At 42.2% G+C, this 23,649-nt stretch overlaps 3 protein-coding genes across 4 annotated transcripts in view; all 3 read left to right on the plus strand.

Moving 5' to 3' along the window:
* Positions 1–3,386: 3,386 nt before the first annotated feature.
* LOC115385950 (cytochrome c oxidase subunit 5A, mitochondrial-like) lies at positions 3,387–6,557 on the plus strand. Its single transcript, XM_030088081.1, has 5 exons — positions 3,387–3,552; positions 5,465–5,581; positions 5,754–5,875; positions 6,154–6,276; positions 6,428–6,557. The coding sequence occupies exons 1-4, from the start codon at positions 3,480–3,482 to the stop codon at positions 6,265–6,267; spliced, it is 426 nt and encodes a 141-aa protein (XP_029943941.1). The 5' UTR covers positions 3,387–3,479; the 3' UTR covers positions 6,268–6,276; positions 6,428–6,557.
* Positions 6,558–7,920: 1,363 nt separating this feature from the next.
* fam219b (family with sequence similarity 219 member B) lies at positions 7,921–16,758 on the plus strand. The gene is made up of 6 exons (XM_030098604.1): positions 7,921–8,113; positions 8,631–8,739; positions 10,250–10,343; positions 10,434–10,511; positions 11,395–11,446; positions 12,873–16,758. The coding sequence occupies exons 1-6, from the start codon at positions 8,054–8,056 to the stop codon at positions 13,020–13,022; spliced, it is 543 nt and encodes a 180-aa protein (XP_029954464.1). The 5' UTR covers positions 7,921–8,053; the 3' UTR covers positions 13,023–16,758.
* Positions 16,759–19,595: 2,837 nt separating this feature from the next.
* Positions 19,596–23,649, plus strand: part of LOC115388049 (AT-rich interactive domain-containing protein 3B) — a 56,291-nt gene continuing 52,237 nt past the window's right edge. Inside the window, exons 1-2 of one of the 2 annotated variants that reach the window (XM_030090993.1) lie at positions 19,596–19,796; positions 21,176–21,811. In XM_030090993.1, coding sequence (XP_029946853.1) covers positions 19,761–19,796; positions 21,176–21,811 — 672 coding nt within the window. In that variant the 5' untranslated portion in view covers positions 19,596–19,760. The remainder of the gene's footprint in view (positions 19,797–21,175; positions 21,812–23,649) is intronic. The other variant, XM_030090985.1, reaches the window with a different exon arrangement.

Below are 23,649 nucleotides of genomic sequence, written 5' to 3' on the forward strand. Positions count from 1 at the left end.
GAATATTTCTTTGATGTATTGTGATTTATAAAAGCTGCAGCCTCAGATTTACATCCTATAGCCTGGTGCGAATGTGAAGAGCTGCATTTGTTTATGGTCTGAACCGCATTGCCCTCAACAGGCGACATGTGATGGTGACACAGGTGCAGGTCAGAAGAAGTGATTAATACTGTTGGAGAAAGGTTGATGACCTCTACACGTACCAGGCCATCGTTTGCCCATGACTTAAACCCCAGGACTATAAAAATAGTGCATCGAGTGTGTTATGCATGTCCATCCGCTCTTAGGGAACACTGAATAATTCATCTATCCAGGCAAAAAATATCCCAACATGGCGACCGCATGCTACATGCTGTATGTAGGCCACACAGAGGAGAGGCCCATATATAACTGCAATAGTGCCACTCTTTGTTTCATGTCTCTTTACCTTTCCAGACTGTGACTGTCACTGTAACATACACCTTGGAAAATGCCAATAAAACCATCATAACTGTAGGACCAAACTGAGTCTCTGAGCCTGTTTTGATGTGACACAGGATATACTCATGGTATTAAACCTGGATGTTCTGTCTCAGCCTGCTCTGATCAGTTACCTTCAAGAGGAATCAAAAGAATCACAGAACCTCGTTTTAATTGTCTCCATCATATAAGATGTCCATACAGTGTCAGCCTCGAGGTATTAGTGTAGAGTTGTCATGAAATGCAAATGAGTTATCAGCTTTGTGTAGGTCTGTGCCATGAGGGATTCATTTGCAGTCATTTCGGGTGGAGAATAGAGACAAACAGCAAGTCATACATTACCGGTCATAGACACACTCTCAAGTTCAGTGAACATGCAAACTCCACACATTAAAGCTCTTTAACCCAACCAGAGCTCAAAGCAGTGACTTTCCCACTATTAGATACGAGTGTGACTCCACTGTGCGGCCTAAACTTTGCTCCAGTTTCATCAGTGTGGATTCAAATTCAGTGTTTTCATTATTTGGTGCTTTTAAATGATAAATCAAGACTTGGTTTATTCTGTTTTGATCTCATTTTAAAATCAGTAGAAAAAAACATCAATAAAAGTTAATTCATACAACATGAAAATGAACCAAAAGGTTTTATTGCAAGTGTGCTCAAATTGACATAGTATTTTCCAATTTAGAGATTCCAAAAAAAATCTCACAATGGAATAAAATTCTTCTTTGAGGTGCTCGATGATTCAGTTGTCTCAATCTGTACAGAAATCTGCAAATGTCAGAATGATGTGTGAGTTTCAGAAGCAATGCGCTTATGTAATCATTCATAACTTACAACCGTTTTATAGAAACAGGAAAAGACACAACAACGTTGAAATGACCATAAATGGTCTCTTGGCATATAAAGGGGTTCAGAATAAAAGCCTTCTGATCTATATATAGTTCTAAAGCTTTGCACATGATTATATAACTTTACTAATGCATCATTTCATGTATATTATTGGTACAAGTGCTTTCGATTTGTGTTATTGTGTGGTTTGAAAATTATTTGGTGTCATCTAATTCTAAATTTGGAGGACAATTATCCCAAAACCCCAGAAAATGTGTTAAAATCCTGTATTCTTTTGAAAGTTGTTAACATTCCTTGATCAATAATATCACTTCTCAAAACCACAGACAGTGTGACACAGCTCACCTCACTTCGGAAAAACTGAAATTACTGTCATGGGAGCTTCATCTCTTCTGCAAATATGTTGCCAGGGTGATAAGTTAGCAGCTCACATGGGAACATGTGCGCCATATAACGTCGTCCCATTAAATCTAAATGAAGAGAAAGTGTTTTCTGTTCTGCTGTTCCTTTGGGAGGTCAGAGGTCGCACGGTTTATCCTCACGTTCAACGGGATTATAAAGCTGGAGCTGATTGGCTGCAACATGAAGAGTCACAGTAGATATTTAAAGCCCCGGTGTGGAGAGAGCAATAAAAGAAAGGTTCAGATCTGCAGATCTGGAGAAAAAGAAAGAGACAGGCAGGAACGCAGGAAGAAAGCTGTACACAGGCACATTAGACTAATGGACATCCACTGTGGTGCCCTGGGCTTAGGGGGGATTACAGTTTACCACGTCACTAAGCACACACACACACACACACACACACACACGCTCAGTCTTGTATTTCTATCCTTGTGGGGACCGTCCATTGACTCCCATTCATGTCTAGCCCCTAACCCTGACCCTTACCCTAACCCTAACCCACACCACAACAAAGCCTAACCCTAAAGAAATGTTTTTGCACTTTCACTTTTTTCAGTAACAACAACATGGTCAAGAAAACACTGTTTCTCCTACTTAGGACCGGAAAAAGGTCCCCACAAGGCACGTCGTTCCACGTTTTGCTATCCTTGTGGGGACATTTGGCCCCAACAAGGATAGAAATACAAGAACACACACACACACACACACACACACACACACACACACACACACACACACACCAAAGGGTAATCCACTGTGCCTTGGTTACATACAACAAAGTCCCTGCACATGCATGTTGTGTGAGTAAATGCAAAGCAAGAAAAATCTTTAAAATGGCTTATTACACTCATATTTCTATCTTTACAAGATATACATTTCGGATCATTTGTGGCTAATGAAGCTCTAAATATCAATCCTGTAAATTTACAACGTTTTTTTCTCTGTTTCTACGACTTGATTGCATTTCCTGCTACAGCAACAGAAACTAGAAAGATGTTGTATTATTAGGAAATGAGGGTCGATCACAGCTTTTTATTTAAAACCAACAGCTCCCTCTGCTGGTCCTCTAGGTCTCTGCACGCTGCTTCTGCTCCAACCACAATAAAAAAAGATCGTTTGATGGCTTCATGGAGGATTTTTAACTGTGTGGGAACTCAAGGGGGTCTGATTGATAATGTCTTTAAAAAAAAGTCTTTAAAAAAAAGTAGAATATAGCACTATTCAAATAAAGAATAAAAAAATAAATAAATAAAAGAAGAGTGTAATAAACTATCTACAGGCGAGACTATTTTGACGTCACACAAAAGATGAAGTTAAAAGTTAACAAAACAAATGTAAATCACTGAAATGAAAGTTTAATCCATATTAATCCATTTGTGCTATACAGAAATGTCCTGCTGAAATCAACATGACAACAAACGAAATATTTGGACTGAGGGTTTCAGAGACAAACCACCAGAAATCGAGGAACGACCTAAAAAAATATGTACACTCTTTGTGTTGCTGTCACCCCAAATTAAGCGTATATATTATTTTGGCATTTTCATTTCATTTATTCTACCAACCGGATAAATGACAGGAAGATATTCATGTTCATATTAATATAATGCACTGATCCCTATGAATATTGTGATAAATCGTGTTGCTGTCCCAAATCACGTTCGGCTATCTCCGGAGATCACGTGACCCAGTCGGTTCTCCGAGGTCCTTCCCGTACAGTCTCCCTCAGTAGCCGCTTCAGGACGGTGAATAGCCGCGGTGCTAACATGCTTCGAGCCGTATTCCGACTGTCTGCCTCGGGGGCCCGAAGTCTGGCCCGGCCCCGACCCTCATACTCAGGTATTACTTGTCCTCCTTACACCTGTCTCCACGTGAAATGTCCCCCCTGCGGTGAAAAGGACTACAATAGTGTTGCGCGGGCAGCTGCTTAGCTTAGCGGCGGCTGTGTATGGAGCTAAAAGCTAACATAGGGTGACATTGAGTTATTTATGACAGAGGCTGTCATCGACAGCTGGGAAATTCAAGTATTTTTGTGTTTCCGGCTCAGACGAGTTGTATTTTACCGGAAGAGGCTTGAAACTAGTTGTAGTAAAAGAAGTGACGACCTTGTGATGACCCTCCTCGGTGTGTTGGAGAGAGTCAGTGACCGCAGGTTAAGCGCAGCTTTTATCGACACGTCCTTACAGACTGATCTTTAACCCCTGCAACCACCAGGTTTCCCGCCGTCTGTTTAAATTTCACCTAAAAATCGCCAAGAGTCTGTGACCTGTCCTGCTGCTCTGATTGTCCTTAAACGAACTCGGCAATCTCAGGTTACCACAACATCTAGTAAACATCTATTACGTAGTTATTACAAGTGTGCCACAATCTGGACATGTAATCTGTGTCATATACAGCGCAGGTGATTCTATCATCATCATCATTATCATATTTTGCTGAATATTCACCATTTGTGTAATTTATGTGGTTTTATTAGCTTAACCCAATCATATAAAATAAGCTAATCTTTTATTTGTCGCACTATGGTGAAATTTGCATTCTTGCAGCATCATTGGACTAAAGAAAAACAGTAAAAACAACTGCACAAATAATACTTAATCAAGATAGGATTATTTACATTTTCACAAGAGTAATGTTGGCAACATACCAGAGATGATTTACAGAGCATTCATTGAAATACAAATTCCAAGTGTTCTTTAAGGATATTACAGTACATTAGTTACAGTTAGTGTACAATACTCTTACAAGCACAGTTTTTCATAGTTTGTTTTCAAGTTAGATACATCAATCTGGTAAAGTGGAAGAAAAAGATGTTTGCCAAAGCAAGAGGGCAAAGATATGTCAAAATGTACCATAGCAATTTCATCTATTAGTTTGAATGAAACTGAAAAATACAGACGTTTGCAAATATGCTTACCTTCCCATAAATAATTCCATGTATCGATGCTGCTGTACCTGCTCCAGGTGTATCACGTCTATCTGAATGATATTTATAGACACAGCTGTAACTATGATAAAGGTGAAAGAGTTGTAGCTCTTATGTGATCTGATTTAACTTAAAGTCCCCAGAGACTTTTGTGATTGCTGGCATGCACACTGTCACAGACGCTCATACTGATCTAAATATACTGTAAAGCTGCCACATCTTTATCACAGACTTATCCAGCTATTAGCTAATTGGCTTTTAAAACTGAGAAATACATACCGGAATGTGTGTGTATGTATGCACACTACAAAATGTCTTTTGTAAAATGTGATTGAAAAGTGAAATAGACGTTGTGATGCTGAAGATGTAGTGACAATAATGTGTTCTGGATTGATATAGGGGCAGTATTGTGTTGACTAATCAATTATTCCGATCAACAGAAAGTTGAGAAGTAATTTCATTTGGTCCCTTTCTCTAAAATTCAATATTTATCTAATTAAATCTTCGTGCATTTTCTTCAGTTTGTCCTACAGTCGGTAGTATTGAGATAAAAATTCATGTCTTCGATTCCATCTCAGATGACGGGAAGCACAGATACACATTTCTCTGTGTTTTCAGACATTTGTAAGTGAATAACAGAAAATGTTGCACTGAAAGCAACTCTTTACTCTTCTGTTGTGAAGCAATAGAATAGGTGATATGCGGTTTTTTTATCACCAAAATTCTGTTATTCTGACTCTTCACCGTTGAGATACAACAGAAAATGTAGTGTTGAGTGACTGTCATTAAGTATTTGAATGACTTGTGGGTGTGTTGTGTTTTTAGCTCCACTGGCCTCTAGGTGTTACTCTCACGGCAAGGTGGAGACAGATGAGGAGTTCGATTCCCGCTGGGTCACTTACTTCAACAAGCCTGACATCGATGCCTGGGAGCTGAGGAAAGGTGATTTATTTTGCTTTTAGTAGATTGCTCCTCCTTGTTTTGGTTGATCTTGAGTCTTGGTTCAAATCCCGGTTGTGATATTCTGTGGCGGCCCCTGTGGTAAAGGAGCAGCTGAAAGGACAATCTCTCATGTCACCTTTGTTGACTTTTTGTCGATTGCACTCCCCTGAAGGCATGAACACCCTGATCGGCTACGACCTGGTACCTGAAGCCAAGATCCTGGATTCAGCTCTGAGAGCTTGCCGGCGACTGAACGACTTGGCGAGCGCCATCCGCATTCTGGAGGCTGTCAAGGTGAGCGACGTCCATTCAGTGTCCCCTCTCTCTGCAGTGCACAAAGAGTTTATCAGACAGTGTAACAGATGTGGTTCGATTCCCTTGTTGGACATATGATTGCTGCATTCACGCTCACTGTCCTTTATTTTCGGCGTGCATCAGGATTCAGATGGCTGTGTTCACACGCCCACAAATCTACTGCGCGTACACAGAAACCCTCCAGTTTTCATTAAAATCACATTCTGCAACAATTCTGAACACATCTGTTAAGTGAAATTGTTTTTGCCCTCTGACAGGACAAGGCAGGCCCCCACAAAGACATCTACCCCTACCTGATACAGGAGCTGAAGCCCACCCTCACAGAACTTGGCATTTCAACACCAGAAGAGTTGGGAATTGACAGGTTGTAGACTGTCAAGGTAAGACAACACTCAAGAACCTAAAAACAAAAAAATCTTGAAGTGTAATTAGCTTGTCAATACATCACTGTACAGTTTTTCTCTTACTGTGTATGTGTGCAGCAGATGACCGTCTGTGTGGTTTATTTCCATGCTGTTGCTCCCTCTGCAGGTCCCTACTTGTACAAAGAGACGAGTTCTCCCGATCCCCACGGCCGGAAAAATGTCTATATTGTTAATTAAATCCATGCTGTCCTGTTGTGTTCAAAATGGTGGACCTAATAAAGAAAGCAGTAAATGAACTTATCCATCCCGTGTTTTTATTGACTTCTTGAAAATCAATAATAGATTTTTTTTTGTTTTTGTTGGACCAATGTTATTTTCTAGTTGTGAAAGTAGAATATGATTAATATTGACTGCACCTGAACTGGAGTGAATCTGAATCGATCGTCTTGTAAACAGACTTGTGGTTGTTTGGACAGGTCAAAGAGTTTCATGACATTAAAGCAGGTCTGTGCTGTCTCCTGCTGCTTTACACCTGGCTTGGATGGATGGATCACCCTCCACCTGTGCAGACCCCTCTGCTTCACGTCCAGGTTGAAATCAGTCTGTTAAAACATGGAAACTTTCAGGGTTGAGGTACTTGAGGATCTGAGGTGACTTTTGTTTGATGTAAATGATAGCATGGTACATGTATTTCACTTAGCACCTTTCCACCGACTGAACGGTCCCCAAAGCGCTTTACATTGTTAATCACATTCACACGCCATTGGAACCAATTTAGGATTCAGTATCTTGCAGAAGGACATATGGACAGAGGGAATCAAATCTGCAACCTTCCAATTGAGACACTAGGTATACGAGTCACTGTGTGGTCAGAATTTTCAGAGTTTATGAGACTTGAAAATGGGCAAGACATCCACATTTCTCATAACACATTGTGTTTTGCAGCATTGATATGCATTGTACTAATGAAATGCTTTGAAGGGCCTAAAAGTATCCCTGAGATGCTTGTAGAAAACAAAACATTCAGACCCTGAAGTCCCCAGCAAGAGGGTAACTGAGTCTTCCCAGAGCCACAAGAAACAAGTTAGATCTGTGACCCAAACATGAACATCTGAGGACTACTGACACACTTATTTTAAATCAGGACTTAAACAATCACATTTACTTAAAATTTTTTGTGTGTGCTACTTTCTTAATCACCTTGTTTTAAGGTTTCAGTTGCCTTATTTTTAAGTATTTCCTCTATTTCCTTGGAAAGCACTGTGAATTGCCTTAATGGTACTTGAGAAATAATTTTGTCTTGCCTTACTGTACCTTAACAGAACAGAATAGAAATACTTTATCAATACCAGTGGGAAATTCTTTGTGGTGTTGCTCCACACAGAATAAATAGAATAGATACTAAAATGTTACAAATGGAATACATTCATCATCATTCAAAGATAACCCTAAGATAAATTGTTTGCTTGTATGTTTGTTATCAAATTCACTGTATAAATTTAAAATTTATTTTCATCCCATTGCAAACTAAACCTATGAACAGAAATATTTCCTGACAGTTTAGTAATAATAATGTCTGAAATCTAGTTTCCGTGTATTTGTTTTTCTCAGTTTCCGGAACAAGTTTTATTTTGGAATTCTGTCCGGGAAGCCCTGAAGTCGTCATCGTTAGCATTAGCAGCTAACAGAAGAGTCTTGTACTGAGTCAAAGGAAAGAACAAAGTCCGTTCCGCGGCGGGACAGCGGCCGTCATGGCGTTGCTGTGGAGCCACTTGTGACAGACAACGCCAAGATGATGAACGACATAATAGAGGAGCCGGAGAAGGACAGCCTGCTGGAGGAAGTTTTGTCGGTAACGACGGCTAACTGCTAAGCTAAGCCTGCTAAGTGACAGGGAGGCTAAACCTTTAGCTTAGCATGTTGTTTCTCTCCACTTTGTACAATAAGTGAGCTTTAAAATTGTTGTTGAGAGAGTCAGCTTTCTGCAGCAAGACGAAACCTAACTTGAGTTTAACTTAAGCCGAATGACAACACGATTTGGTGAATAATAACATTAAATTGCTATGTACGAGTTAAAAGGGCTGCTGCGAAATTTAACACCTGATTTAATCAGTGTTTTTTGTTTGTTTGTTTGTTAGAGAAATTCAGATTTTTTTTTCCTTTTACAGACTGTGTCTGTATTTATTGTGTAGCCTGTGCTTTTTTTTTAAAAATGTATTTTCCCAAGTTCTTCACTTTCGTGTCAGACCACACAGGAATGATTGGTATTTGTGGAAAAAAAAGATACAGGTTGAAATCTTTCAGTTTCTGGACGGATCAGACCTCATATTTGGCTACTTTACAACTTTGCATCTTTGATCTCACTTCAGGGACCAAGTAGTGGCACAAGACCGAAGACCACAGATGGAGCCATCCGACCAGTGGAGAAAAGAGGACCTTACATCATGTCCAGAGCTCCGGCCATCCACCTCAAACTACGTAAGTACTTCGCTGTAGCCTGGTGGAGCCGCTGTCATAAACAAGGCGTCACTGGGTCTGTCCTTGGCTTTGGAGTGCTGTGTGTCACGTTCAGCTGCCAGACTGACCCAAAGCTGGCAATCAATGGTCACAGAGGTGGTTATCAGCTTTCTCTGTTACCTCAGGTTTCCTGCTTCACTTGCAGAGTAATGAACAGTGCAGGTAGAGAAACGAATCACTTAAACCTGGTCGGCTTTAATGACAGTATCTTTAATAGGATTACAAACATTATCTGATAGATGCTATTAATCTGATAACAATCTTTAAAAAAACAAAAAAAAACCTTTTCACCAAAGTGAACTGGCTCATTTATGAACGGTGATGGTGAAGTCTTGTCAGCAGATTTTGCTTTTTTTTTTTAATCAGATTTGATCCAACAGTGAGAACCGAACCATGTGTTGATCTGCTGTTGTTTACAGTATTGTGTACTAAACAGGACAGCTCCATAGTGGCTCGATGGCCTGTGAGTGCAGCTTGAGTCACATGAGACTGATGGGCGTCCACGCTCTCCCAGACAGCATATCCAAATTAGCATGACTCAGTTTTGTCTACTCATCCAGTCCTCTGACATAATTTCATCTGTTTACAGAATGAGTGCAGCTGTATGCTTATAAATACTACACATGCTTCTCACTGATCCACTTTCTGATCTGATACAACTGTGTATATGGTGCAAACAAAACAGATGTGCAGCTGTTGCTTATTTGTGTGGACGGAGGGATTACTGTTGGTTTTTGTGCCGTGGATGCAGCTGCACTGTGAATCAGTCATGTGAAACTGGATAAACAAGCCACATGACATATTTTACACACTCCTCTGTGGCTTTTTTCCAACCACTTCTAAGTTCGAACAGAGTTAAACACAGCAAAGCCAAGGAAAGTATTCCAAACGCGATAATAATGGAATATAAATGAGCATGCTTCTTTTAAAAGTTCATTTTTAAGATGGACAGTTCACTTCAAATGGGCGCCTTTTTGCGAAACAGATCTGTGTCTTAAATTTATTAAAGCAAATTCCAGCTGGTTGTGTTCAAATATATCATCAACAATATTCCTTGTGACATTATCAATTTAAGATTTATGAAAGAATTAGTAAAGGCATGCTTGTCAAACAAACAGATGACACATCAAATAGACGTTCTGTACATATGGACTGTGCTAGATTAAGTGAACAAAACAGGGATAAGGTGAGTACACACTGACTGTTAATACATCTATAAATCCTGCAGATTAAGAGTGGATGTTCCAGATTAGGCAGCACAAGTTACAAGCTTTCTTAGAATGTCTTGGTGTCTGTCAGTGGAAAAATCCTTCCTTCAGAGGAGTTTGATTAGCAGGGTGCCTGAAGAGGAGGATGATATTAATGAGGGGCTGGTTGTGGACACAGTTTTGGAAACCATATCTGTTTCTTCTACTTGCTGATAAGTTCTGGTTGAATAAAAATAAGAATGGTCTGTTCTGATTGTCTAAAGAGAAACACAGGGAGATGGCAAGGAAAGCCCTGAAGAAGAAGGCGCTCTCCCCGGGGCCCGCAGTCACACATCAGCCCAGGCAAGGACCCAAGAGGTGAGGAGGCATGATGGGAAAAAGCGAGTCAGACAAAGCCGAGTTCACTTCTTTCAAAGTGATAATTCCCTTTTTTTTTCTTTTTTTTAGGACGGTGAAATATAACAAGGGCTACGCTGCTTTGAGTCAGCACGCTGAGGAGACTTTGATTGCACTGGACTCAGACAGGTGAGGGCGCTGCCACCCTCATAATCTGAACCTGCACACAGGAAGAGGGAAGAAGAGCGTCAGAGACAGATGGCCAAGAAGACGGAGCCCTAGAAGTTTAGAAGCTGTTTGGAATTTCTTTACTTTTTGTGTATTTTTGTTACTGGGAAAACAAACTGAAAATGTCTTTATACTTTTGCTCTAATCATTATTTAATTCTTTAAAAATATTTTAGTTTGTAACTTTTCTCATCTATATGTTTGTTAAAAATAGTTCATGCCTTCAAATACTTTGGTAAGAAAATGAATTTAATCAGCACGCCTCTCTGGGTCAGTGGAGGAGTGTTCGGGAATGGCACTACAACTAAAAGTGAAACAACAGCAAGCTAATAAAATGAATTAGCAGAGTGAGCAGCTATAATCAGAGTGTACACACACACACACACACACACCCAGTAAAGTATTGTAATTACTGTACTTAGAGTGCCTCAGTCTTTGGAGCAGTGAATGATAGTGAGAGAACTTTCAGTTGCACACATGAGTAACTGATCCTCAAAGTCCTGTCATCTGTGACCACAGTTAAGAACAAAACCTCCCCAGTATTAAAGCGATCACTGCAGAAGTGTCGTTAGCTGTAGTTAGAGCTGTAGTTGGACCATTAACGCTGGCTTACATCCTGTGCCGCTCGCATCATTCATCAGATAGTATTTGCTGCTTTATTACTTTCCAATTAAATTGTATGCCTTTATTTGCCTTTATCAATGGCAGTGCTTATCAGTTATTTTATTATTGCAGTATTTCCAGATAAACTGACGCATCTGAAAGATAAATTGTTTCTTCCTGAGACAGCTCGTGTGCAAAGCGGGCAATATTTCTCTCTGACTTTGTGTTGCGTGTCTTTGCAGTGATGAAGAGATTGATTTTGAGCAGTATTCTTCAGGATACTCCTCAGCTGAGGTGAGTCCTTCACATCAGGCATTTTTCAAATTCTGTCACTGTCAGACAGGCTTAGTGACTCCTGCTGTCAGGGCTTCATTTTTATTAGTTCACGTGCATTCTTCTTCATGCTGGTGTAGTGGTTAGTCATCCCACGCAGTAGAATTTGCATGTTCACCATGTGATCGTGTCGGTTTTCATCTGGGTTCTCCAATCTCAAAACAAAACTAAAAAACAAACATGCATACGAATTAAATGAGTCGACCCGTATCAGTGGTGTCCAAGATAAGTGGATCTATGCCATTTTTCACTGCTCCTTTCGCTTTGAGTTGTTTTGCATACACTCAGATCTTTACAAAATAGTAACGTCTGTCTACATAAAAGGTCCTGTTGCAGCGTGGTTGCACCATCATATATTGCCTAACAGGAAATGTGTAGGAGGTCAGAGGGAACCGGTTATTCTTGAGGTGTTTAATAGAAAACATCTCAGATAAGAGAAGTCATTGTATGCACAACTGGTTCCAAAAAGGAACAAGTCTTGGTGTGTGTGTGTGCATGTGTGTGTGCGCGCGCAGCCTGGACATGAGTAAAGGAAACGTGTGTGTCAGTCACACTGAGCTTTACGCAATCCCAAGTTTGAGATGAGTACATTTGGATTCAAAGCTTGTACCGTTATGGAAGTTGTTCCTACTTTTGGCTGCTTTATTCCAGCCTATGACCGTCACCGGGTGCAGAAATAGTTAGTTTTTCAGTGATTCATCTGTGCATCCCACTCTCTGAAATGTCTTCAATAAAAAGCTGCGAGTTCAGCACTTTGTGCTCACGCTCACCTACAGGAAACTTCATTTTATTTGGTGGATTTAATTCAAACTTTTTATATTATTCTTTTTTTTTAAGCTTTACACGGCAAAATGAGCTCACTCTGCTGGTTTATGAATGCAAAGCATGGCAATAATTCTGGTCCGTAATAAATCTTCAGTCCCCATATGATTTGTTCACATGTTCGTCTTTAGAACCACTTGATCGAAGGGTTTAAAGCCTGCTGCTGTTGATCTGATTTAATTTTCAGACCACGTATGACCGTTGTGATCACTACATATAGACCGGGTCAATGAGTGAAAGCAACCACAGCAGTCTCCTGTAGTCCAACGAGCTGTGCATTGTTTGCTGTTGTGGGTTCAGATTGCAAGCAAATGAAACATGAAGGAAAATGATGGTCAGCGTCAGGCTTTGTCAGCTGTTGCAACATTTGTTTGAAACGTGATTATTGACATCTACAGTGTGAAACTTTACTGAACTGTAACACTGGAAGTGCTCAGAATCACTTAAAGCAAGCTAAACCCAAATGTCAGTAAAAGTACTCAGGAGCTTAAATCCATCAAATCTGACTTCTTCCTGTGTGAGACACTGAGCAGTCGGTCACTGTGTGCCTCCCTCTGCTCTCCAGGTCCATCCTGATCTGAGCAGGCAGCTGCTCCAGGACGGCTACCGCCTGGACGAGATTCCTGACGACGAGGACCTGGACCTGATTCCACCCAAAGCCATGGGCTCCTCCGTCTGCTGCTGCTCCGAGGGCCCGTCCTGCCCCGTGCAGTGACGCCGACGCCACCGCTCCAACCTTCCACGAACTGAAGGCTCGTCTCAGGCCTCAGCTGACTTCAGTCGGCAGTACCTGACACCTGGAGGACTTCCAGCTCTGAAGCCAAACGGCTCTTTAACATGGGGCCGCGCTCTGAAATGGCTCCAACCCCACTGAGAAAACAAAAAAACACAACACAGGCAGACGTGAGAACAAGCCTTACCCACTGTGACCCCCAAAGCTTGACCTATTTTTTTATTTATTCTTTGTTTTTATAAAACTACAGGAAGCTCTGCTGCAGGCAGACTGGCAGTCAGTCACATCTTGGGGTATGCTCTCACTGAGTCTGAGCAGAGACCGTCCATGTCTCTGTAAAACACAAACACCAACTATTAACAAACTGCTACATGAAGTGTTTTCACTGTTCACATTCCTTAACTGCTGTTGCATCAACTCTTCTTTATTCTCACTGGTTACTTTTGAGTTTCCTTGGCTTTGCTGTGTTTCGCCCCTTCAGATGCTCCCGATCAGCTGAATATCCACTGTTGGTTCATTGATTGAGGGGCGTTGTTTCCACCTGTACCCTCTGGATGCCTCGACAGGCCATTAGAAACTCTTACAATGCTGTGCAGAAGTTTTGGGATTAACATGACTTAATGCGTATTGTGAAGTAAACCCATCTGAGGGCGATCAGTATTTGGTGTGAGCACCCTTTGCCTTCAGTTCTTCTCAGCACATTTGCACAGTCTTATTTAAAACAGGTCACACAGCTCAGCTGTAATGTTCTGCTGATGTGGTCTCGTTCAGATCATCCAGACTCATAACCCTCTGAGAGTCTCAGTGTCACTTTCAGGATCTCTTCTTCTTCTTCTTCACTCTGAGGATCATTCTCAGATAGACTCTTCCTGTACTTACTTTTGTTGTTTTCCTGAGCTTTAGAACAAACATGGAGCCGGTCAGACACATTCCTGACGGTATTACACGATGGATAAGTAGCATTACATCACACCAGCCTGAAACTTGTGCACAGTGCTGTATCTGTTACAGTCTTGTCTCACAGTTACTGTTGTGTTAAATGTAGGAAACTGTTACAATTTTACTTTGAAAACAAAAAAACAATGTTACGTGTTTGTAAACATGTTGTGAATGTTACAACATTCTAGTCGAGGCAGTAAAACTTTTGGTTGAGGAAATCATTTTTTTCCCCACGACATTGATGGTAGTTACATAAATTCTAAATGTTGATTCAAGTTTTGTTTTATTTTGGTGGCACAAAGGGAACAAAATTCCCTGGTTGCAGCTTCTGGCCTTTTTTCTTCTTTCATACTTCTTGTTTCACCTACATTGCTTCTGTCATAATTGCTCCATCTACAAGTGAGCGCCGCTGATCTTGTTTTCTGGCTCCAGCACATTAGCATTGCAGCTATTTGAAAAGCAGCCGAGCTGCGATCTAAAATTAAATCTCCCTCATTCCTTTGCCTGACCAGGAGATATGTGGAGTTTTCCTCCTCGCTCTCGCTCGTCATGTTGCTGTTTGTGTCACAGAATATGAGCAGGTCTGTTTTTTTTGTTCACTTGTAGATATTCATAAAACCTTTAGCCGCCATTGAAATTAACGCAAAAGATAAATTACATTTAAGAATATTTGTCAAGCAATATTTGTTTTTTTTTCTTGTTTTTTTTTCTTCTTTTTTTTGTATTGAAATGGGATGCTTGAGGAACACAGTTCAAACTGTCCATGATGGTCGTGTCGTGTTTCACTCAGATTATTTGAGGACGCTAAAATAGTTACAGTACAACTGGATACAAAGCCTCCGCGATACATGATCTTTAAGTCATCTGGCTTTGGACAGACATGTTTGTGTTTTTCGTGTTTACTCAAAAGACATGCTGAAAGTAAAAGAAACACTTTTTATATTGATTTTTCTTTTCGGTGCGAGAAAATGTGCATTCACTCACATTAGGAGTTCGGGTCTTGTCTTACTGTTGGCGTTCACGTTGAAAATGTTGTGAGTGAGTGACAGCGACGACTTCCTCAGGGGATTCATGTGGGTTTGTCTGTGCACGAGAGAGGAAGCGCGCTGTTCACGGCGGCTTATTAGGACCACGTGAGAGAAAGGAGCATGACTTACTGAAATGTCAGGAACATTTTAGATGTGGGGTTTGACATTGGAATTGGACGGTAACAAGGGTGCAATGGTTTGCATGTTCTTCCTGTGTATATCATTGCATTTTTTGTTTGTTTTTGTTTTTTTTCCAGTTCTACTCCCTCAGTCTAAGGAAATGCATGATGAGGCTTGAACAGGTCATGCTTTTGCTCGTTGGTCATTCCAAGTTGAAATTATTTGCTTCTCAGACTGCAGCCCATCTGTCCTTCATGCTCCCTGACAACACTTTTCTTTTTCTTCATGTAATCCTGTCATGCCATCAGCGTTCACCGTTCGCATGATATTTATGTAGGCATACATTAGTATTTTTGCATTTCAGTAGTAAAATGAAGGTGGTGTACATGATGGACCATCGCAGGCAAACATAGACAAAAACACACTCATTCACACCTGCACGCATTTTGACGTCACAAAGTAACCTCACGTGCATTTTTACGGATTGTGGGAGGAAACAATCATTTAGAGATATACAAACTGCACAGAAAACATCCCATAACTCAAACTGGAGACGTTATCACTGAGGTGAGAGCGTTAAGCACTATCCCTCCATGCAGCCCTGTTTTAATGACAGCATCACATCAAAGTTAGGAATATCAATATTCCAATTAATTTTTGTTTGAGCGTGAAAGCCTGTGGAGTTTCCATGTTATACATATGCATGCATGCCCCCCCCCCCCCCACCGCTTGTCAGTTGTGTTCCTGCTGTCAACTATGATGACACCGACCTGCAAAATGATGACTCCTTTCTCTTCACATTGTCCTAATGCGCTGTCGTAATTTGCCTTTCACGTTACATTTGTTAGAAAAGTGGCTACATGTCCCACAGGAACAGAGAAACTCTTTCTCAACCTTCTCATGTCTGATTGGTCAGTAACTTGAAGTATGTGCTGTCAATCCACAGAAACTTAACGTAACTCCTCCATTCACTCTTTTTCCTTTTTCTCTCAGGAGTTCTGAAATGTCCTGACCAGAACTAACCTTGTTTTTACTCTTCCAACCTCTAAAGACCGAGTGTGTGTCCACAAGTTCCCCCTCACGCTGTGACACTGACCATAAACTGGGACCCGTCGTGACGTTTTGTGTGTGTGGGGATAAATTTGGAACGTGCTCGTTGAGAAAAACAGATGCCAGGATGCTTGTGATGTGGAAACGTTGGCCGTTTAAAAAAAGCTCGTTGTTGTGTTCCTGATGTGTGTCGTACTCTCTCCTCCCAGCACTCCGTGGTTTGTCACATGGGGATGTAGGAAAGAAAAAACGCTGAGTCGGTTTTCCACCCGGCGTGAGTCTCGTGATAGACGTGAGCGAAACGCTTTAAGAGGACCGGCTGGAGTTAACGCGTGTCGGCCCTGGTTCTGCACCTTGTATATTTCCAGTTTTTGCACTTAACACCAGTGGTCAGTAGCAAGTACACTTGGCTCACCCGTACTATGCAACTGTTGGGACAATCTGCTTGTTATACATGGTTGTGAAAAGGTTGTGTTACTGAGTGCTGAATGCAATAAATTCCTTTTTTTATGACGCTAATCTTTTTTTTTAATTTGATTGTATTGTCTTTTGGTTTACATTATTAAACTCGGTTAATTCCACTTGTATTGTGTTTTCATGCACTCAAAACCACAGTTTTTTGGGAGGGGTGGGGGGGGGGGTTTCTTGCTTTTTTGCCCTTCTGTATTTTGTTTGTTTTGTAGTTTTGGATTCTCAGGTGTCAAATAGTGGCTAAACTGCAAAATAGCTCCATGGATGGCATGTTTGGTCTTTACACTGAGACAGTCGAAGACAGAAAAACAATGAGGCTGGTGTCAAATTCCTCAAGCAAGATCAGAACGAAGGATGGTTCAACGGATCCATTGAAGATTGACTTTTTCTTTTTTTAATATAACTTTTCATTAACCTGACTACTTTAGAGGAGCTGTGGGATGAAGACAGTTTTGAAAAAGACCAGAACAGCACTCCTTCATGAAATCTTAAATCAATGAGGCACATAAATAATCAGGAGGGAGACAAAACTTCTACAAAAATGCACAACAGTCAGTGTGATGCTGTATTATATTTTTCACTTTCAGCAGCTTTAATGTGAATAAAATATGCAGTGTCGTGCATCAGCTTCTGCAATCCGTAATCATCCATGCAGATGTTAAAACAATAATGAAGTGACTTTAAAGAGTAAGGGGGGAAAAACATTAGTGTTTGAATGTAGAAAAGAAAAGTAAGAAATCATAAAAAACCAAACTTCTGAATCCACTCATGCTTTACAACAGAGCATTCTTTTAACTGCCGCCTCTGAGTTGGGGGGACTTTCCCATGTTTGGCTGTGACACCTGTGTTCACATGACACGAGTTCACGTGTAATGAGACCACAGAAGACGCTGTTTTCAGAAAAGGGGCCCTTCTCAGTGATACATATCAGGCCCTCCTTGGTTGTTGCATCAAACCACATCTGGGAGTCAGAGAGGATGTCCTCTCCCAGCATTATTTCTTTCTTTTCAATATTCAAGAAGAAACCATGGTAACGGGAAGAAGTTCAAGCTGAATCGATTCAGTGTCATTGAAAAAATGCAAAACAAAAAAAGCTTTAATGCAAAACCGTCAGTGTAACGGTTATGGATTTCCATTCGACCAAGGTAAACCCCAAGTGGATCAACACTAATATCTCACAATGTGACGGCATTCGACCAAGAGTTGCTTCTCTTCACCAGACAAAGCATGTGCTGTCTGAGTGAGGAGGCGCCATGTGGTTCAGACTGTGAGAGCATCCTCCAGCGCTCTGAAAAAACCCCCGCCGGCTTTAACCCTTCAAAGGGCAATTCATCAAATTCATTCAAATACCTGAAAATGAATGTTTCATTCCCACAGTCTTATCAAAGGATATTCAACATTAAACAGATCAAAATCACACACAATCTAACAACTTTTCCTTATATTAATCTGATTTTTGTACTTGATTTCTGTATCTGGTGGACTAATTGATTAAATTGTGTATTATTTGAAAAAAAAAAAGACAGCGAGAGAGTGAGAGAGGGAGAGAGAAATGCTGGACAAAAATTGTTGTTTATGGTTTTTATTTTCTGAAAGAGTCATGAAGTCATGATAAAGGCACTAAAGAGCCAAATGTGGCTCCAGAGCCATGCAGAGTATGACTGTACTGTGCGCTAAGCCATGATTTATGACGGTTCAACTGGCCTTTTGCAATATTCATATTGCACATGTTGTTTTTGCAATAACAATAAATTATTGTGAATCCCTTGTGTACAGTAATTTACAGTCAAAATTGTATGGCATATCCAACAATATATAGCACTGTGAATTGTACTGCATTGTAGTGTGCATTTGCAAAAGAGCAGAAGTTATCAAATATGATCTCTTTCTCAGTCCACCCATCCTGCTGCAGATGTGTTGGGGGAGATCTCTCCACATTAGATTATTCATTCACACACATAGGAAATTCATGAAACTGCAGTGCATTCCACAGTTGCACATTTTCCTCCTTCCTGTTTGTTTTCGAGTGTTGTGGATTTCTCGTTATGCTATCTAATTCTATTTGTTATGTAAACAACTTTTTGTATTGTCGTGCACAATATTACAGTGTTTCTCACCTTCATCTAAAATGCAAAAACATTCTGGTCACAACTTGTTAAAACATTCAAGTAAAAAACTTGATAATATATAAAAAAAGAGAGTCCCATTTAATAATATTTTTCTTAAACATTAAAGTAATAGATACAATAATTTATAAGACTTGATTGATAAAGTACATCTATCTATCTATCTATCTATCTATCTATCTATCTATCTGTTTGTGTAGTACCTCTCCTGTCCTGACGGCGGCAGCAGAGTTCCGTGTTCCGCTGAACTCTACCTGTTGCATCTTCCTGTCCTGTCGGTCCTGTCTATCATTAGGCTTGAATTTTTGCAGTCTGTTTTAAAATTTTACTTCACCGTCCTATTTTGGAGAATGAAATGAAATATCACGAAGCAAACTGGCCGTGAAAGTCTCGTTTTTGTGAGTAAAAACGTTTATTTTACTAATTTTTTTCATTCATTAATACCAATACCAATATCATGTCTGTCCACGTTTATATTCCAACAGGCCGAAATCATAGACGCAACGTGGCATTAAGGAGGAAGTTTCGCTTTTTATAAAGAAATGATGGATGATTTCGATGTAAAACATTTAGTGGAGAGTGGTGAAAGAGTAGAGGCTGATACTTGTTGCGGTGGCTGGGCGGGTCTTAACGCTGCTGTGAGCCATGTGGGGGGAGGAAAGAAAAACGACAGGGAGTTCCCTCTGAGCTCCGCGAGATATGAGATCGAATTATTCCCCTCAGATCATTCTAAATAAGTAAAATAAAAAACAAACAACAGACCCAGACAGGTGGACCCGCAGTCCGCGCGCACAGAGCCACTTTCAGCCCTGCGGATCGGACGCTATCTGCGGCTGCGTGCGCCGCGCCGCCCCGCTCGGCTCCACTCCGCTCCCTCCTCCTTCTCCTCCTCCTCCTCCCCCCTCGGTCCTCCCGTGTGTGTTTACAAGTGTTTGAACGAGTGCCAGAAACGAGGAAAGAAGGAGGATAAAGCCCAGGAAGGAGGGATGGTGGATAATTCCAGCAGTAGTAAGGCGCAAATGGTGAGTCGCGGCGCTGCTTGTCGGCGTCTCTTTTTCTTTCCGTTGCAGCGGCTCGCGGCGCTCAGTAACCCGGAGAAAGACGCACTTTGTCCGCCTTGAATTTCACGGAAAAGAGTTAGCTGTAGGCCAACGTTACACTCTCCAAAAGAGACCACAGGGCGGGGGGCAAACTTTAAGACGCGTTTTCACCTTATGGTAGGTCGCTTTATACTCTGTTTCAATATCGCCGCAATGAAGCAAAAAGTAGTTTCATTATAAAGGAAAAAAAAAAAATTAATGGCCTATCTTTGGTTGTTTGCATGGTTCAATCAACTAAAATCAAATTTTTCCACCTATTTTTCAGGATGTGGCAGCTAAGTGGCTAAACGCGGAAAAGGCTTTTTAACATGTGATTTTTCGTTTTATTATGAGTGGAAATAAACGTATTGTTCATGTCAGAGCGGGATTTTAACTGAAAGTTTAATTTTATATCTAATTCTTTGGATATTACCGATATATGAGGTAGTATTCAGCCCCTGCTGTAATAAATGTGTTAGAGTGTGAAGAATAATGAATTTGTGGCTTACCAAGATGCTTTTTGTATTTAGTTGTCTTATTGTTTGTATAATATCCTGCTTGAAACCACAACTCCTGAAGTAGTATTTTGCGTGACACATGTATTTTTTTGCATAGGTTTTCTTAGTTTCTTTTGCATTGATTTTCCTAAAAGTACTCTAGTTACATTGCTAGTTTCTTATTTAAAGTCTTTTTTTTTGCCATTGCACTCTGTATAATTTCAGATCACACTATGTCACACTAATGTTAACAGATGAGCATAGTTATTTGATAAATCACTTGAATAATTATATTTCAAAGCTATGATTCGATTTGTGTGTGTTTTCAGTTTCAGATTCGATTTCAGATTGCATCATTTTACTTGTTTGGGGCTCATTTCACTGTTTATGAAACACTACTGGAAAATTCCTCTTTTGTCCCTGTGTTGTTAAGTTTTTAAACTACTAACTGAGTAAATAGTCGTAATAATGAAAGGTGTAATTGAGGCTTATTGCAGGGCTGTGCGTATGTATATTTCAAAGGCTGGATCTGGTTATATAGATGTGATGTGATATATTTTGAATGCAGGGACACTCAGCTCTGGTTCAAACATTGACTTAAGCAAATGAGTTCAAAGAGTGAAGCTTACAAAGGTTTTTTTTTTTTTTTTTTTTTTTTACTGCTCCAACCTGATGAGTGCCATGTGGTTGAATTTTCCGCATTTATGTGCGAGTTCGTGTTGAAGTCTGCCATCTTTGTTTCCACTGTGTTGTGGAGATGAAGTTAGTTTTCAGTATATTTTAGGTCATCCGTGACTTCCTGTCCTCCCCCTCCTCCTTCCACAGCCCAGCATGTCTCAGGAGCCCGGCGTGGCCTTCCCTCAAAGCACCTCCACTGGGGGAATGAAGCTGGAGGCCGTCATGGAGCAGCTCCAGCGCCAGCAGCAGGCCCGCCTGGAAATGGAGCGCAAGGAGAGGAAGCTACGAGAGGCCCACATCATGTACGCCCAGCAGGTCGCTGCTCAGCAAGCCATCCTGGCGGCCGCCCGGGCCTCCGGGGCCGGCTTTATGGGCAAGGCCCTGGCCGGGGGCATCCCCAGCGGCGGAGGGCTTCCCCCACGCGTGTCCAATCAGAGCAGCGTCGACTCGGAAAGGGAGGACGACGAGGACAGAGGGCGAGACTCCGGCGACGAGGACGACGACACCGAGATGATGGAGGGAGACGAGGGGAGCGACGAGGACGAGGGGAGCGCCAGCGGCCTGGAGTTCCTCCGCAAGCAGACCCTGGCCCTGCAGCAGAACGCCTCCCGCATCCCGCCGCGTCCGTTTGGCAGCTACGCCGCGTCGGCCCCACAGAGGGCCGCCTCGCCGCCCATCAGAGTGAAGCAGGAACCGGACGAGGGCCTGTCTCCTGCGGGGCCGAACTCTGCTACCTCCCCCAACGGACAGGCCGACTGGAGCTTTGACGATCACTTCAGACAGGTTAGTGTCCTCGCTGCACGACGTCCCGCACATCATCACAAAAACCGCTGTCGGAAAAGGTCCTGTCTTTCCTCCAACTGAGCAAGTGATGCTGAATGACCCCCCCCCCCACCCCCCCCCCCCCCACCCCCCGCTGTGAAGTCCGGCTTAATCTTTCCTGTTGCATAAACGGCGAGGCACTTCAAATCACTGTACAGAGCCGACCGCCGATTGGCTTTTGTGGCAAAAAAAAAATCCTCCTAAGTGAGTCCTGGCAGTGGGCCAGGCTGCGGCGCAGTGTGTGCACTGTGCACGCTCACTACTTCTCTTGCTCACATTTTCTCTCTCTCTCGTGTGTGTGTGTGTGTGTGTGTTTCTCGCACCCTGTCCCTCTTGGCACTCTTGCTCCGGCTCTGGTTTTGGCTCCGGTCCAGGTAAGCGGAGTCAGGCGGAGTCACCGCTGCTCGCAGCTCGTGAGAGACTGTGGGTGGCTGCCGGCCGGGTCAGCACGTGGACTTTTTTTCTTTTGGGGGGTGGGTGGAAAAGGTTGGCTGTAGTACACAGTAGCAACCTGTCACACCACGTTCTCACCGCCCCCCCCCCCCCCCCCCCCCGCGCACACACACACGCACACACACACACACACACACACACACACACACACCCAAGAGTTTTTCGGCTTCTTGCCAAGTCTACTTTCCCTTGAAGGTAAATATTGCCTCACCACCACGTTGCAGCGCGCTGGAATGCCAACTGGGAACCAAGCCGAGCTACATGCGGTTTAGCATCATGGCTAAGGATCGGAGCACGTTAAAAGAGCGAGCAGCGGCCGCCTGCGTGGCGATATAAAAAGCCCTTGCAGCTCAGGAGTGGACAGTGTCAGAGGACATATCTGTGCTCGATCAGTGGGCCGAGGGTGCCGGACTATCATGTGTCTGGATTTTATTACTGGTTATTTAAAGGCAGATGTCTTTGAATGGTGCTTCCCTAGAGCAGATTTCCAAATTTAGCCGTGGAGCATGGACATTTGGTAGTGACACACAGCAGCGCCACGTTACAGAGGTGCTGAGGAAACACAATGGCTTCAGTGTGGTCGAAGAAAAGGCTCGTAGTAGTTGTTTTCCTATCTAGTAGATATAGCACTGTATATCTCTCATGTACTCGCGCTGGAGATGATTAACTCTACTGGGTTCGATCGCTGAATGAGATTTGGCTGTGTTGTTCGGACTGTGTATTGTTTGCAGAGGTGACACAACGTGCGGAGTGTAGTATTATTCTGGCTTTTGTCTCTGCGTTGTCAGAGCAGAAGATCATGGCAGCAAAGTTGTAGCTGACCGGCGGCCTATCGGTGGCCTGGTGTCTTTTATTAGGAGGGGCGGGCCGAGCCTGGGGGTTGGGGGAGGCATTATAGGACGAGAATTGGTCTGGCCTTTTTTTGTTTCCTCTCTTTTATCTTTCCTGTCATTATGTCAGCTCTGCAGTATTTAATGACGGCTCATCTCTTCAGGCAGTTTCAGGTTGCACCGCTGTAGGGGAGGGGGGACAGTGGTGCAAGCAGGGGGACTGTGTGTGTGTGTGTGTGTGTGTGTGTGTGTGTGTGTGTGTGTGTGTGTGTGTGTGTGTTGTTTTTTTTTTTTTTGATGTCATTGTCTTCGAGAGGCCAGAGATGAGCCTAGCAGATGCCGCAAATGCCGACCCTCTGCCATAATGGGGGAGAGCACGTTTATTATGTTTTAAAAGCAGTGACACAAGAGAGATGAGATGACTAGCTAAAGAGGCATTTGTATGGGAGACCATTTACATTAACATTTACATTTTGTGGAGCCATTCACATTGGGTGGAGGCTTTTATCCCGAGCA

This window comes from Salarias fasciatus, chromosome 1 (assembly GCF_902148845.1).
Source record: "Salarias fasciatus chromosome 1, fSalaFa1.1, whole genome shotgun sequence".
NCBI lineage: Eukaryota > Metazoa > Chordata > Actinopteri > Blenniiformes > Blenniidae > Salarias > Salarias fasciatus.